The sequence below is a fragment of the Crocodylus siamensis genome, chromosome 2, assembly GCF_052110815.1.
Source record: "Crocodylus siamensis isolate JL-2025a chromosome 2, ASM5211081v1, whole genome shotgun sequence".
In the NCBI taxonomy this organism is placed as follows: Eukaryota; Metazoa; Chordata; order Crocodylia; family Crocodylidae; genus Crocodylus; species Crocodylus siamensis.
Window position 1 is genome coordinate 281,773,406 of NC_143396.1, and position 15,688 is coordinate 281,789,093.

Sequence of the window (15,688 nt, forward strand, 5' to 3'; positions counted from 1 at the left end):
GGGGGAGGGGAGTATGGGGAACAGGAGGGTGAGGCATGCCTCCTAGCTTTCTTCCAGTGGCCCCTCTCACCCCGCCACAAGCAGTGCCAGGGATCTTGCCCAGGGCTCATGGCCCTGTTCGCCCACACATCACTACTCTACTGACCTAGGAAAGGAATCTGTCCCATTTGCAGAGAAACCTGCAACACACAACTTCCAGTTTATGCAAAGAAGATTTACCTTTCATTATTTCACTGAAGCAGATTAGAACAGGAGTACACTTTGAGTGTCTCACTTCATACCTCATCATTCTAATCCGATCGCTTAAAAAGCAGCAAGCAAGTAAGAAGACCTTGAAAGAAGTGCACCCAAGCGATCAATATGAAAAGGAAAGGCATCGTAATTCCAACCTGCAATTTGAGGAGGAGACTTTCATGAAGGTGTTTTAACTCTAGCCAGGATTCTTCCACGCAGCATGGATCCTCTGAGTAGTCCTGCAGGTTATCTTCTTGGCTCTTTAGTTCATTTAATTGGCATGTGAAGCCCTCTGCTTCCCACAAAAGTTTTGTATATTTTGTTAACTGAGCTTGTTTCTCCTGCAAACCAGGCTGAAGATCAAAACCTAACTCCTGTTGCTGCTGTTTCAGTTCAGTCAGGGCTCGTCTTACTTGGTCTTTGCATTGCCTGTATAGCTCCTTTTGAAGCTGAAGCTGTTCTTGGTAACTAAAAAAAATTACCAGAATTAAAATATTTTATAGTACTTGTTAGAGTTATTGAAATACAAGCACATAGATCAAATGTTTATAATCATGAGGCTTATTCTCTGGGTTGCAAATTTACTGACAGTGTTCAGGCTGCAATTTTCAAGGGGGTCAAGAGGAGAATGGCATCCACATCCCATTGCATTTCAATAGCATTTGAATGCCTAAACCCCTTTTGCTCCTTTTGGCTCACAGCCTATGAAAATGTAGTGAGTAGCATTTGTCATCTACTGGCTCAGGCTTTTCGTTCCAATACAAGAACCGTCATTCGACAGTGGCAATCCCTCGATTTAAGGATGATCTCTACCAAGGCTCGTTCTGTTGTATTTATGAACATTGGTCGGAGAGTTCTTAAAAAATGTAACACACTACAAAATATATGTGCTATATACATACATGTATGTGTGTCTATACGTAGGAGTGTATAAATATGTACATGTACAATATGTAAGTATAGCTAGTGTGTGTGTGTGTGTGTGTGTGTATGTATGTATAAAACTGTGTTCAAGATCATGAGAAGAGCAACATCTCTTAAAGAAAATGTTTAGCTACGCTAGGTAGGTCAAGGTATCAAAATTTGCTGCTCACTCCACAAACTCTGACTTTGCAGGCAAATCATTTTAATTTGTTGGTTCCATAAATGTGTGTGCACCCCTGGAGTGCGTAAATTGGTTGCATTTGCCAAAATAAGCAACTGTGGTTACTCATACAAAAGGCCACTGGCAACATTCACGTGTTCACAAAATGAGTGGGTAAGTGCATATGCTGCGTAGATGGAATGTGGGAGCAACACCTAAAAATGTATCTATATTATATGAACAGATCAAAATACATCTATTTAGTTTGGTTATAATTTGGTGAAAAGGGCCTGGAACTATTAAGTGATACAACAGTTTTTTTTCCCTTCCAGATTCATATTCTTAATATTCTTTCATTGCACAATGGTTCAAGCATGGGATGTCTACATGTGTTAAGTACTATTTAAGTTTCCTATGGTAGAGTTATATTGCTGTTGATAGTATGTTACATTTACTAGCGATCGGTCTAATCCTGAACGTTTCTAAGCATCTTCTCATAGATGTCAAATACTTTAATTCCCATCTCTTCCAATGTTCTTCTGAGGAGATGCTAAACAGCAAGCACGACCGGACTCAATCTGATTGCTGATCATTCTTACTAAGTATCATTTATAGAATAATTGTACTAAGTGCTCATTACATGGAAGCTAACTTGTAATTGAATAGCTTGAAATACTTGTATTTAGCAATCAATTCCCTTCCATTTATAAAGTATACGAATGAGACAGAAGTTAAGAACAAAATTGTTTGATGTATTCTGCCTATTGTTTGGAAGTACTGTATGACCTGCTTTGGGCAGGTGTGAATGACAAAAAACTAGGTTAAGATGTTGTTTATGGGGCCTCTACTTTATCTTGGTGGTCTAGTTCCCTTCTGAGCTGTTTTGTCCTTCTGCCACTCTCCTGTTTTTAATTTATTGTGTGTTCTTACTGTAGGCCACCCTGAGCCTTTGTTGGGATGGATGGCATATAAATCAAATAAACAAATACAACTGTGGGAGCAGAACCAAACCTATAGTGGGAGCCAGCGACCTTAAAATTATTGCTTCTGCTGTTGCTTCTCCAAAATCAGAGCTTTAGGCCCCCTCTCCGCATGCAGGTAAAGGCATGATGGGATCTAATGCATAATCCACACGATCACACCTCCTGCTATGCCACATAAGCATGATAGGACACATGACTGTAGGACTGTGCATTAGATCCCGTCATGCCTGATTGCTAGTGCAAGGGAGCCCAATCCTCGGCTCCCCCTGCACCAGCAAGAAGCAGTCTCCTGCCGCTAGAAGCCCCTCAGTTGAGGGGCCTCCCAGCCACAGGGGCACCCACGCACCACCCCAGCTAGGAGACACAGTTGCCATGATCTCCTAGCCTCGGGGGCATATGAAACCCCCAGGGCTCACTGCTGTGCCCTGCCAGCACCAGGAGGTGCATTGCCAGGACCCAGCATCCACAACTGTAGGACTCTGTGTCCTTGTGCTGCCAGGACCCAGAGTCAGCAGCTGCTGGGTCGGAGAGTCCTCTCAGTTGCAGGACAGCAGCTGAGAGCCTCATCAGCTAACAGGGCTCCCAGCGCAGGAAAGACCCTGTTACATGTGCAAATTAAAGCTTGATAGCAATGAGCTATAAAGCTAGTACACATTTGTGAGGTCTATCTTTGTAACTGGTTGGAGCTTTTATGGCGTGATAGCTACTTTGCATGTGTAGCTGGTCTTAAGGTAGTTTGCCCAATTAACCAGTTAATTCTGGTACATGTAATGTGTAGAGGTGGCCTTAGTTGTCCAATTCTTGCCCATTTTACCTAACACTTACCAGTAGAGATTTAAAAAATGGCCAAAATGTGCTCTGGATTAGAGTGGGGTTAGTGCAAAGTAACTTAATTGATCTCATTTGACTATGAACAGAACCAATCAAGAATTACTCTTGAAAAAACTGTTTCAGTTAAGTAAAAAGAAGAATTTCTCACAGAGCCAAAGCAAACTCATCTTTAAAAGCCTCTGTGCTGTTAGCAACATACAGACCTTTTCCATGCTGGGATTTATGTAATGTAAATCTGGCCTTGGTCCTATCATAAATACCCGTGGCATTACAGGACTAAGTCCCATGGTGCCACAAAGGGACAACGATTATTACCATCTCACTGGAAGCATGGAAAGGTGCTAGGCTAAGGATGTTACCAGCCACCCCAAATGTGGGGCTTGTTCACTGTCTGCTCTTTGCATCGGGGCAGGGAGGAAGGGAACAGCCACTGCACCCCTTCAGACTGCCAAAACTGCTAGCTCCATCCTGTGCTCACAGAGGGCTTCTGGTTCAGCCAGATACAAACCCCACTAGCAAATCCCACTCTCTCTTCATGCCCCATCACCAGGCCACACATGTGGCCAGTAGCTCACAGTCTCAATCTGCCCCCTTGCAGAGTTCAGAAATTCAAGCATTTTTAAAGTTGTCGCTTTCTTGTCCTAAAAAACTGAGAGCGCACAGAACCTGAACGTAACTTAATGCCAGGTAGGAGGAGGAATTAGTAGTCAAGCTGCTGTACTGGTCTCTTTGTAAGTTCCCCAATACCTGAGATATTTAGTGGCTAAATGAAGAGTGCACTCCCACTGATTCTGGAGTTCAGAAATAGTCTGCTGAATAGTTGTCTCCTTGGTTCCCTCCATGCTCATTAAGATTTCACCAAGAGCCACAAGGTCTTGTATTTTAGCCTCTCCTTCTTCTTTGCATACAATGATTTCCTGCATTAAACAAAGAAGCAGGAGCAGAACATGTAACATATTTCGTTCATTTATTGGGATGAATAATCTAGCTTTAACTTTATTTTTACAATTCTGAAGAACACACATTCCATTTAATCAATACAGAAGAACAATGCGCCCATATGCTTCTCATAATATAAGGCAATAATATACTTTAGATACTAGGGTTGATATTTTTATACCCATTTTCATAATCTTGCCAGCCCCTCCATGGGAAGAAAAAGACTGTAAAAGATCTAGCTATAGCTCAGTTATTCTAGCTCAGGCACTGCAAAAATGTTCTTCTGATGATTCTCTTGCAAGCCCCAGCATAAAGTGCATACTAGAGATGGTGGGTGGGAGGTCTGTGTCAGGGATGCAGCAGTAGAACACATTTTGGGCACCGCTGCAGTCAAGAGGAAAACCAAAGAGATGCTGCCCTACCTTTCAGAAGCTTCCAAGGCTGTATATAGGATGCTAGGGATCTTTCCAGCTTCTGAAACTGCTGGGGATTTGGGGCAGGGGGTGCAAAAAGCCACTTCTGGGCTGTGAGTTCTGTACTGATCAAAGAGGTGCAGCACAAAATCTCACCCCAAGTGTTTAGTAAACCACAAAACCATGTGCTTAGCTGTACACTCTAACCACAAATGCAATATGTCTGGATAATAGTGGAATCACACACCAGGCATTCCCCATATCTTTTTGTTAGTTGCCAAGAGCAGGATAGCAAGTTTGCCAGTGTACCTTTATTTGATGTATCCTTTCTTCCAAAGGCAACTCTCCTTCCTGCGAACTCATGCCAACAACTGATTCCTTAAGTCTTTGCATCCAGGAAGACAAATTCTCTGCACATGCTTCAAAAGGGTCCTTTAACAGCATCTGTGTAACTCCTAGCATTTCACTGGTGCCTGTCAGTAGCACCTGATACCTACTAACAAGATGGCTGGCTTCGGAAATGGCTCCATCGCCTGTGAACCCAGCCTCCCTCAATGACTGAGACAGCTGAGCCAGGGAGTCAAACTGCTCTCTGAAAACATAATAAATTAATCACTGTCTATCTGCTGTAACAGAATGAAGGGATTTTTCATAAGGCAGATACCGCAAAGGCAATGTTACCTCTGCTGCATTAGTTCTTGGTAAAAGGTTTCAAGATCTGTCTTCTCCCTTTTGGACTCCTGTAATTCTTCCTTCTGAGCATTCAGCCAGTCCTTCAGACCAGTGGTGTCTTCTTGAAGTCTAAAGAAACATAACATATAAAATGTATGTAGGTGGACAAACCATTACATGTGTTACTGCTAAAAGCCACGGACAACAACATTTTTACATAAATGCTGAGAAAAGTTCATGGCCCTCGTTCAGCAAGGCAAATCCTGTAAGCAGCCCACTCCATGTCAATGGAACCGTTCTCATGTTGCACATGTCCAAGTCCATTGCTGAATCATGGCCCTTGTGACCCTCTTTAGTTAAGAGGAAGTGAAAGAGAAGTGTTTTCCTCGTTTTCAGGTTCCATTAAGAGATTCCTCAGTAAATTCTTCATTGAAAATCAGATGCCTTGTCTTTTATTGCGTCTGTTTTAAGGATAATTTCCATTTATGCCATCTATAACTAAGTGGCCGGAAGTCAAGTCTAGCTTCTTACCTAGTGAGCTGCTGTAGAGTGGTATGAAGTTCCTGTTCCCGGGTCTCACATTTGGTGATTACTGTTTGTAGCTCAGCTTCTTGATCTCTCACACTGTTGCTCAACTCATTAACACTTGCTTTGGGCAAATAATTCTTCACTTTATTCAAAAGAGATTTCACCTCCTGGATGTCTCTGTCTTTGCCCTCAAAAGTTAGGAAGCTCTTAATAAAAGCAAACAGAACAAATCAGAGCTACATTTGGCAAGTTCATTATAGACCAGCTATTTATAATCTACATGAACTTCTTAATTTGTGTTATCACCATCAGCCCTTTCTAAGACTGTTGCAGTTGCTTACAGACATACGTACAGTTTGCTATTCATTTAAAACCCATTTCTACCAAAAGCAAATGGGAAAAATTCCACTGAAATAGGAAAGTAAAGAAGAAGGAGAAAAAGAAGAAAAGGCAAAGATTCTCTTATCAAAAGAGGAAACTACACAAAACATAAGCAGAAATCAACTACCCACAATTTTCATATTAAATTTGCTCATTAATATTCACTTCTTTTATCTTACACTGCCGCTAACATTATCTAACACTAGCACTGTCTGCTGGAGAGCTCATATGCCTTTTCCATTTTCCATTTGTAATACATCTCTCCAAGTTAGGGTGAACTCCTGGCTCTGTTAAGGACAAAGGAAATTATGCCTTTGATTTCATTAGCGTCTAAAGTGAAATCCTGACCTCAAGACCTTGATTCAGCAAAGTGCCTAGGCAGGTGTTTAAGTCCCATTTACTTCAATTTAGTATCTTCTAGCTCCTGACCTTTCCAATTCTACTTTAGAGCTTTCTGTCAGATGTCTACTTCTTAGCACAATTTTATTACCTACTCCATTAATTGCCTAAACTGTTTTGTGTTACTCAAAACACTCTTTAAATTTGAGAAGATCTACGTTTACAAGCTTCAGTCTGTGAATCTACCCTGGAATACAGAATGGCTGACTGCAATTTCAAGATGAATCAAATATTCGAACTTAAGTTATTCCGATAGCTTACCCTGAGCTGCTGCAATTTTTCTTCCAATATCGGTTTTGTTTCTGAGGGCTCACAACATTTCTTCAAGGACAGTTGAGTACTATTGAACCAGTCATTAAAATTCTTACACTGATCTGCAAATATATATAGTTTGACTTTAATATTCAGTAAGCAAAAATCTTTATTCATTACGAAGATTTCAGGTAACCTTCTAATAATTCTATTCATGAATTCTGTCCTTGGATCCTCTTTTTCACTATATGCAACATGGCAGAAAACACTGAAGTCCTTATTTCCTTCTCTTGAAATCAAACCTTGCATTGACAGTAAATGTGACATGATGGAGGGCCTAACTCAAGAGGCCTGTCATCATATGCTGCTTTTTTAAAAAAATAATATCTGGGATAATATGCCATGTAATATTCTGCTTTCCTGTTGATTATCTAACCTCTAGTACAGATACTATTCAGGAATTATTGTTCCCAGTTACTACAGGTAAATATTCTTTGCCAGCATAACTCCTTTGTTTTTAATGGAATTACACAAGCTATTTAAAGAATACTTCATGATCTGACCCAGCCCGTGCCTGGCACATAAAATGGAGAAAAAACTGGAAAAGTTAGAAGTGTTTCACATATACAGCATCCTGAGCAAAATATCTTTATTTTAATTTTTTTAATTTTCAAAAGTGTTTCAAACCAAATTTAGCTAAATTTAGGTTAATTTTTTTCCAACCAGTACAAAACACAGCAATGCAATGTGACATTTTGTAAATTGAACAACATGTTCCATAGGTAGGGTCAGAAGGAACCTGAGCAGATCATCAAGTCCGACACCCTGCCATGGACAGGAAAGGATGCTGGGGTCAAACGACGCTGGCTAGGTGATTATCTAGCCTCTTTTTGAAGACCCCCAGGGTAGGGGTGAGCACCACTTCTCTTGGAAGTTGGTTCCAGATCCTAGCTGCCCTGACCGTGAAGTAGCACCTCTTGATATCTAGCCTAAATCTACCCTCTGCCAGCTTATGACCATTATTTCTAGTCACTCCTGGCAGTGCTCGGGAACAGGGACTCCCCCAGTGCCTGCTGGCCCCCTCTGACTCGTTTGTAAACAGCCACTAGATCCCCCCTCGGCCTTCTCTTGTGGAGGCTGAACAGGTTCAGGTCCTGTAGCCTCCCCTCGTAGGGCCTGCCCTGCTGCCCCCTGACCATACAAGTGGCCTCCTCTGGACCCTCTCCATGTTGTCCACATCCCTCCTGAAGTGCAGCGCCCACAACTGGACGCAGTACTCCAGCTGCGGCCTGACCAGTGCCGCATAGAGGGGAGTATCACCTCCTTGGACCTGCTTGAGATGCATCTGTGGATGCACGACAAGCTGCGGTTGGCCTTCCTGACTGTGTACTTCAGTTGGCAGCCCGTGTTCATTTTGGAGTCAATGATGACTCCAAGATCCTTTTCTGCCTTTGCACTGATGAGAAGGGAGTTCCCCAGCCTGTAGGTATGGTGCTTGTTCTTCCTCCCCAGGTGCAGCACCTTGCACTTGTGAGTGTTGAATCCCATCCTATTCTCACCCACCCACCCCGTAACCTGTCTAGATCTAGTTGCAGCGTGTCCCTCTCCTCCAGCGTGCCCACATCCGCCCACATTTTAGTGTCATCTGCAAATTTGAACAAGGTGCTTTTCACCCCCTCGTCCAAGTCGCTGATGAGGATGTTGAACAGTGCGGGCCCGAGGACCAAGCCCTGGGGGACCCCACTGCCCGCATCCCTCCAGGCTGAATATGACCCATCCACCACCACTCGCTGGGTGCAGCCCTTGGGCCAATTTGTGACCCATCTCACTGTGTAGGCGTCAACGCCATAGTCACCTAATTTCTTAATAAGACTGAGGTGAGAGACAGCATCAATGTTTGTTTTGATGCAACATATTTTTTTTTTCAGGATTTTGTTCCGAGGTAAAAATTGAAGTTTTTTATTTCAGTCATTGAACCAAAATAATAAAATATTTGCCCTAAAGCCAGCACCTTCTTAGTATGGGTTTGCCATTTTTTAAAAGTGATTTTTTTGCTTACAGTTCAAAAGACCGAGGAAATGATCCTGGAAAATGTGCTTCTTTGTATTAAATAAATCAGTGATACTTTTAAGCTGCTTCTTTAATTCAGCCACCTCAGGGGTCAGACAACCTGTCTCTTTTTCAAGCAATGTCACATGGTGTTTCTGTTGCAGAATTTTCTGATAGATCTCCTGAATTTAAGAAAAAGGAAAGAAAAAGTCATTCAGAACCTGTTCAAGGAAATTTAAGATGGGGGTGGAATATTTTACAAAGTTGTTTCAAACTTTGTCATAAGAAGGCGTCTTTCTTCATCATAAGGGATTTTGCTTCTATTTCCAAACATGTCAAAGTGCTGGTAAATTATTTGTGAAGCAAATGAACAGAATAAACACTAATCTGTGAACAGCATGTGTACACGTATTTCTGCATCCCATATAACAGATGTGTGGAAACAATAGGAAGGCAATACATTTCATGCCCATATAACAGTTATGATTTAGCTTGTGCCATTGGTTGTATCATCTGCCCTGAGTGCAGGGACTTGTTCTAACTCTTCTAATCTTCAAGCAGCCAGAGAAGGCTCTTTTGTTTCTTTCCTTGGGATCTTTTTATTTTAACAGACATGCACCTGTCAAGGAAACGGTTATTCATTTTCACCAAAACATGGAGTCTGACCCCTCTGAACTGCTGTGATCTGAAGACAAGGCTAGGCAAAACTTAGACCTAGATGACTGTCAGATCTAAAGTGTTTCCAGAAACAGGAGGCCGGACCTTCGGTCCTATTTCATGCCTTTCCTTGGTGCAGACAGGGTGGAAATCTGCCTTAAACTGACAACAGGAAATTCCCCCTTGCATATAGGGATGCCCAGGTGGGAAGTCACTGTAGATGAGTTTGCTCCTAGCAAAGTTATACTGCCCTACAATACAGCTCAACAAAACCTAAGAGGGCATTCCCCAGTGTACTGGTATTTTAATATTCTGGGATGGTGCATTGTTATCAGGCTCAGATACCTGAAAGGACTTACAGTTCTCTGCCCAAAGAAAGCTGGATTTTCCTTCTGGCTTCTGGTAACTTTGTGAAATATTAAAATTACGCTAAACTCTTCACTTTGTTGTTCTGGCTATGTAACTCATTTTAAACAGATAAAAGAAAAACGCACAGGAAGAGAGAAAAGATTATTGAAGTTACAGGAGATGCATAATTTGCCGTATGGTACCTCTAATTTAGTGAAGATCTCTAAAGTGTCAGAAGGAGATAAAGCTTTTAAGAGTGATTCAGTCATTCCAATCTGTGTCTTGGCCAGGTCAAGGTCTCCTTTTAGTTCTGCTGTATTACCACTGAGTTCGCTGGCTCCCAGCTTAGTTGATAAGTGCTTTCTTATCAGCTCCATTTTGTTCACAACAGTTGATCTGATGACCTTAACATTGGAAAAATACAGAAGCAGAATAAGAAGCTCTTACTGGACTTGGATCCCCTAGAAAAGGGTAAGAGCTACCAAAGGGAGCTGAAGGTGATTATTTCTTTTCAATATCTAACTGTTTTGCATTCAATCGCATTTTCCTATACTCTAAACTTCTGTATTTTCTTTTTTCTTTTCACCTCTTCCAGCTAGAAAAGTTCCAATCTCATCTTTTTTGAGGGATCTTTCACCAAAACACCTGAGACAACACTTTGGGCTGGTGGAGATAGGGAGCAATGGAACAAGTCCCTAGGAGAATAGCAGCTAGGTCACTCCATAGCTTGCACAGCTGCTGTTGATCCTTAGCATTAAACCTACCTACACAGCCATGCCCACACCTTGAAACACCATCAATTGCTGCTGGAGCACATAATGCTCCTGCCAAGTGCAGTCTCCAGAACAGAAGGATGCGCTCCCGCTGCCTCAGCTCCCTGTACAACCCCACGCTAGTAAAACCACACTGATCCCACTGTTTACTGGGGCTGTGTGCCGCTCCCCAAGAATAGAGTTTGTCCTCAATGCAAGAGGCTAATGCATGGCTGCAAAGACACTACAATTCACTTCCTGCAGATGCCAAGAGGTAAGCAACATAAAAAAAAAGTCGTTTTGTTTACAGCAAACAATAAGCTACCAATTTCTTTATATTTCTCACAAGAATGATGTTCTCATGAGAGAACTGGAGGGCTGTGGGCATAACCATGAGACAGACAGGTGGGAAGGAAGCTGGCTGTGTGGTGGGACCCAGAGAGGTCTCATGAACGGATCTGTGTCGTCCTGGCGAGAAGTGGGCAGTGGGGTCCCTCAGGGGTCATGCTTGGTCCAGTACTTTTCAACATCTTTATCATTGATTTGGATGTGGGGGTGAAGAGCTCACTGGTCAGGTTCGTGGATGACACCAAGCTATGGAGAAGCATGGTCGCGCTTGAAGATAGGCTGCAGATACAGGCAGACCTAGAGAGGCTAGCAAGTTGGGCGGATCAGGATTACATGAAGTTCAGTGTCAAGAAATGTCAAGTGCTCCACCTGGGGATGAACCCCCTCCACACACACCTACAGGCTTAGCAACGCCAAACTGCCCAGCACCACGAATGAAAGGTACCTGGGGTAATCACAGACCACAGTATGAATATGAGCCGGCAGTGCAACGCTGGAGATCAACAGGGCAAATAATACCCTGGCAAGCATCAATCGATGCAGCTCCAGTAAAACTAGGGAAGTGACTCTTCTGCTCTACTCGGCACTGGTGAAACCACAGCTGGAGTAGTGCGTCCAGTACTGGGCGCCGCACTTCAACAAGGACATGGAAAAACTTGAGAGTCCAGAGAAGGGCCACCTGTATGGTCAGAGATTTGCACAGCAAGCCATTTGAGGGAAAGGCTGAGGGACCTGGGACTCTTCATCCTGAATAAGAGAAGGCTGAGAGGGGACTTGATAGCAGCTTACTGCTACATCGGGGTGTACATCAAGGGCTCGGTGAACAACTGTTCACCAGGGCACTCTCAGGGAAAACTAGGAGTAACGGGCACAAACTCCTGGAAGATCGATTCCGGTTCAACATTAGGAAAAACTTCTTCACAGTCAGGGTGTCCAGACTGTGGAAAAGGCTACCTCCCAGGGTGGTGCAATCACCTACCCTGGAGATCTTCAAGAGGGGACTGGACGGTCACCTCGCTGGTGTCACCTGACCCCAGTTGTCTTTCGTGCCTGGTGCAGGGGGGCTGGACCCGATGATCTCCTGAGGTCCCTTCCAGCCCCTTACAATCTATGAATCCAAGAGTAACTAAATAGTGGAGTCACAATGTCTACAAGGAAGCTCCAGAAGATATTGTGCCTCACAGCAGTACAGTAGGTTATCCACCTGCTTTGAACTGTACTTTCAGCTCTATATTGGTTTGCCCTCCCCTAGAACCAGTGGGTAAGGCCCCCATCTCATTCCCATTAGCATTCCTTCCGCTGGTAGCAAATGGAGATGTACCAGCCCCTGAATACCACAGTTTGGCTCCAACCCAGGTGAAACACGATTGAAAATATAACTTTGTTCTGAAAGGTCACACTGAAAACAGGACAATTTAAATATTAAAGAGAGATAAGAAAAATATCTCACTTTCATTTGGGGGAGGTCAAATCCAGTGTAAAATATTTTGGAGGGTAAATATAGAAACAGAGATTTACAGGGTTAGGAGGGACTCTAAGGGTTAGTCCTACTCCCTGCACAAATAAGGAATGCACTAAATCCAACAGATGCCAATCCGGCCTCTTCCTAGCAATAAAGGAAATTGCCTACAATAAAGGGAATTCCACAACTTTTCAGGGCAGATTGGTCCACTGCCTCACTCTTCTTAATCTAAATCAGGTTGGCTGCAATTTCAACACACTGCTTTGTGTCTGGCCTTCTGCAACAAGAGAGAACAATTGTTCTCCCTCCTTTTCATGGCAGACTTGAAAGTATTTGAAAACTGCTTTTGTGTCTCCCCTTGATCTTCTTTTAAGAAATTAAGCATATCAAATTCTCTCACCCTTTCCTTTTTGAGTCACAGTCCAGCTCCCTGTCGTCTTTGCTACTCACTTCTAAATACACCCCAATTTCCCTACATCTTTCCTAAAATGAAGGGTCCAGATAGCTGAGCCCTAACTAGAGCCAGGCAGAGTGGTACACTTACTTCTGGCATCTTATAAATACTCATCTTAATGGAGCCCAAAACTGTATTTGCCTGTTTTGAGACTACACCACATTTCTGACTTATGCCGAGTCTGCGAGCCAGAGGCACTACAAACAGTTCCTGCAGCAGCAGCAGCGGTGCCAGGGCTACAACTGCCGTTCTCGGGTCCCTTGAAAATTGGCTGGTTAGTCCCCACTTCACCAATTTATCAAGAACATTTTGAATTCTAGCCCTATCCTCTGAAATGTTTGTATAATCTCCAGGTTGCAAAGATGAGGATTGTTCAAGACTAGAATAGATTACCTGGGGAGACTGTGCAATCTCTGTTCTTGGGTTAAGCAAACAGAAATGTTTAGACAGGTCTGATGCTGCCTTATGCAGGGGCTAGACTAACCTCTTAAGATCCAACAACATCAGACCCAGTTAAGATTCTTATGGCACTCCACTTGCATCTTCTTGTCATTCTGACATTAATCAATTTATAATTACTCTTTTCTTGTGGTTACTCAACCAACTGTGTGTCTACCTAACAGTAATTCTGTCTAGCCCACTTTTCACTAGTTTATTTATGGAGAGGGCAGCAAGGTGGGAACCCAAGCCTGCAGCAGGCAGCCTGCCCCTGGTCCCACCCTGACCTGCACACAGATCTGGGGGGCATGAGTCCTACCTGGATCCCTAGGAGTGCGTGCAATAGGGTGAGCTGCCCCCCTGCCACACGAGCCTGCAGTAGGCAGCGGGGGAGAGAAATGGGATCCTCTCTGCTGCAGCAGCTGCCACCTCCTGCTGTGGACAGGGGTTGTAGGCCTGGGTCCCTGGCACCCTCTGGCAGGGCTGGGAGACAGGAGGCTGTGAATGGGGGGTGAGGGGCACCAGCAGGGCCAGGGGGCAGTGTGGGGGGAGTGAGGCATCTCATTTTTATCACAGATTTTTGGGGTTTTATCAGAGAATTTGTGATTATTTTATCAGAGAATTTGCAATTTTTTTATCATGGAAAACCAGGATCCCTGCTCATTACTGAGCAGTGAACTCGTTGTCTGACATATTTCTGTCTGACATATTTCTAAGACCCCCCCTTCCTGAGGTCTGTAACATCCTTTGAGAGCTGTATCTGATTTTGTCTCTGCAAGGTCTTGCTGTGGTTTGGCACACTCCCTTAATGACCCTTCCTTCTACTGATTTTGTGTTTCTCTTTTGACTTTCAGATATATTAAAGGCACATCCATCTCCTGCAGTTCTTTGTATCTTTCCACAGTGTTGCAATAGCCTATTGTCTTTTTGAGCCGCCTTTAGGAACCGACAGCCCTCTAGGACCCACTTATTCTTCAATCTATTTACCCATGGGACCTTATCAACTATTTCTCTGAGCTGGCTGAAATCTTTCCTACTGAAATTCTGTGTCCCTGTTTCACTATACTCATGTCTTCCCTTTTTAGAAAGTGTATGACATAAGGGGAGTATTACAATGATCAGAGTCATCATGGTAACTACATAAGCTTCGTCTTACCTGTAATTCCAGTGGAGACTCACTGCCATTAAGAAGATATTCTATCTCTGCCACTTTTGTCTCAGAATCCTTCAGGTTTTTTTCGTAGACCTGTAAACAAGCCTAAAGGGGGGAAAAATCACTCTGTAATTTTCTATCAAAAGTGATGTCTATTGGGTATTACAATGATATAGTTCATTTATGAATTCTATAGCGTGGCATGCAAAATTTCCATTCAGAGTTCCTTGCAAAATGACTATATGACTGATGTTATTTATGACAAAAATAACGAGTCATTCAGAATTATTTCTTTAACACGAGGAAAAAAAGTATATATCTCAAGTGTCAAAAAGGTAGTACAAATAAGCAGAAAACCTCAATTGTTATTTTATTTTTCCATAGCATAGTCACCTCCCAGGAAAAACACTGATTTTGTACTTAATTCTTAACTGTACTATTAAAAAATTATTACTTTTAAAAACATTCTCTACAGTCATAAACTGAAATCAAGAATTACAAAGATCCTGATTATTTAGGTTTGTGTTGATATGACAACATATTACAATGCCGTTTGCATGTTTTTAGATTTTCTGGTATATAATAGTCCAACACAATGCCCATAGCTGTCAAAAGAGAGAAACTCACAGAAAAATGTGATTGCCCAAATGAAAAATACCAACAAGCAGCTTCAACTCATGAAAAAGGCAACAGCAAAAACATTCTGCATTTCACACTCCATGTGACTCGTTCGCTCAGAGTACTCCTCCTTCTCCTTCTCCAGCTGCTTAGGGATTGAGTAATCCCTGCACATTCACCACTACAGCACACACAAAAAAGGATTTTCTATTCTCACATCAACGATATATGAAAGTTGTACAATTTCTTTTGTGTCATTTATATGGAAACCATCTATTAAATACCCTGTAAAATAGTTCACAACAGAGCTCCTGTTGTGCTTATTTTCTTGGTGACATACACTTAAAATTTGCTTTCCTTAACTGCACTGCTGTAAAGGAGCAGTGATTAAGGTTGATAGCTCATAGTGCATATAGAAGATGTGGCAATAATTTTGTTGTATTAACATTAAGGGAGGAAATTTCAGAGTAAAACAAAAGAAGTAAATAGCCCAGATTGCCTTTGGATTTACGCCAGTTTTAAACATATTGGGTGCATCCCAATGGTGGCGCCGCAAACTGCACATGTTGCACATGTAGGGATTCACTGTGCTGCTAACTGGCAGCGCCATGGATTTTTTTGATAACAGGATATCCTGCTATCAGAAAACCTGTGCCAGAAAAAAAGCATCACAGTGCACGTGGCTGTAGTGTG

The 15,688-nt window shown here is 42.7% G+C and overlaps 1 protein-coding gene across 3 annotated transcripts in view; it reads right to left on the minus strand.

Moving 5' to 3' along the window:
* Nucleotides 1–15,688, minus strand: part of SYNE2 (spectrin repeat containing nuclear envelope protein 2) — a 280,784-nt gene that overhangs the window by 155,095 nt on the left and 110,001 nt on the right. For all 3 annotated transcript variants that reach the window (XM_090034211.1, XM_090034213.1, XM_090034212.1), the window contains 9 exons: nucleotides 14,381–14,482; nucleotides 9,974–10,174; nucleotides 8,776–8,947; nucleotides 6,726–6,838; nucleotides 5,688–5,890; nucleotides 5,166–5,285; nucleotides 4,794–5,076; nucleotides 3,880–4,049; nucleotides 390–702 (listed from right to left, as the gene is read on the minus strand). In XM_090034211.1, coding sequence (XP_089890337.1) covers nucleotides 390–702; nucleotides 3,880–4,049; nucleotides 4,794–5,076; nucleotides 5,166–5,285; nucleotides 5,688–5,890; nucleotides 6,726–6,838; nucleotides 8,776–8,947; nucleotides 9,974–10,174; nucleotides 14,381–14,482 — 1,677 coding nt within the window. The remainder of the gene's footprint in view (nucleotides 1–389; nucleotides 703–3,879; nucleotides 4,050–4,793; nucleotides 5,077–5,165; nucleotides 5,286–5,687; nucleotides 5,891–6,725; nucleotides 6,839–8,775; nucleotides 8,948–9,973; nucleotides 10,175–14,380; nucleotides 14,483–15,688) is intronic.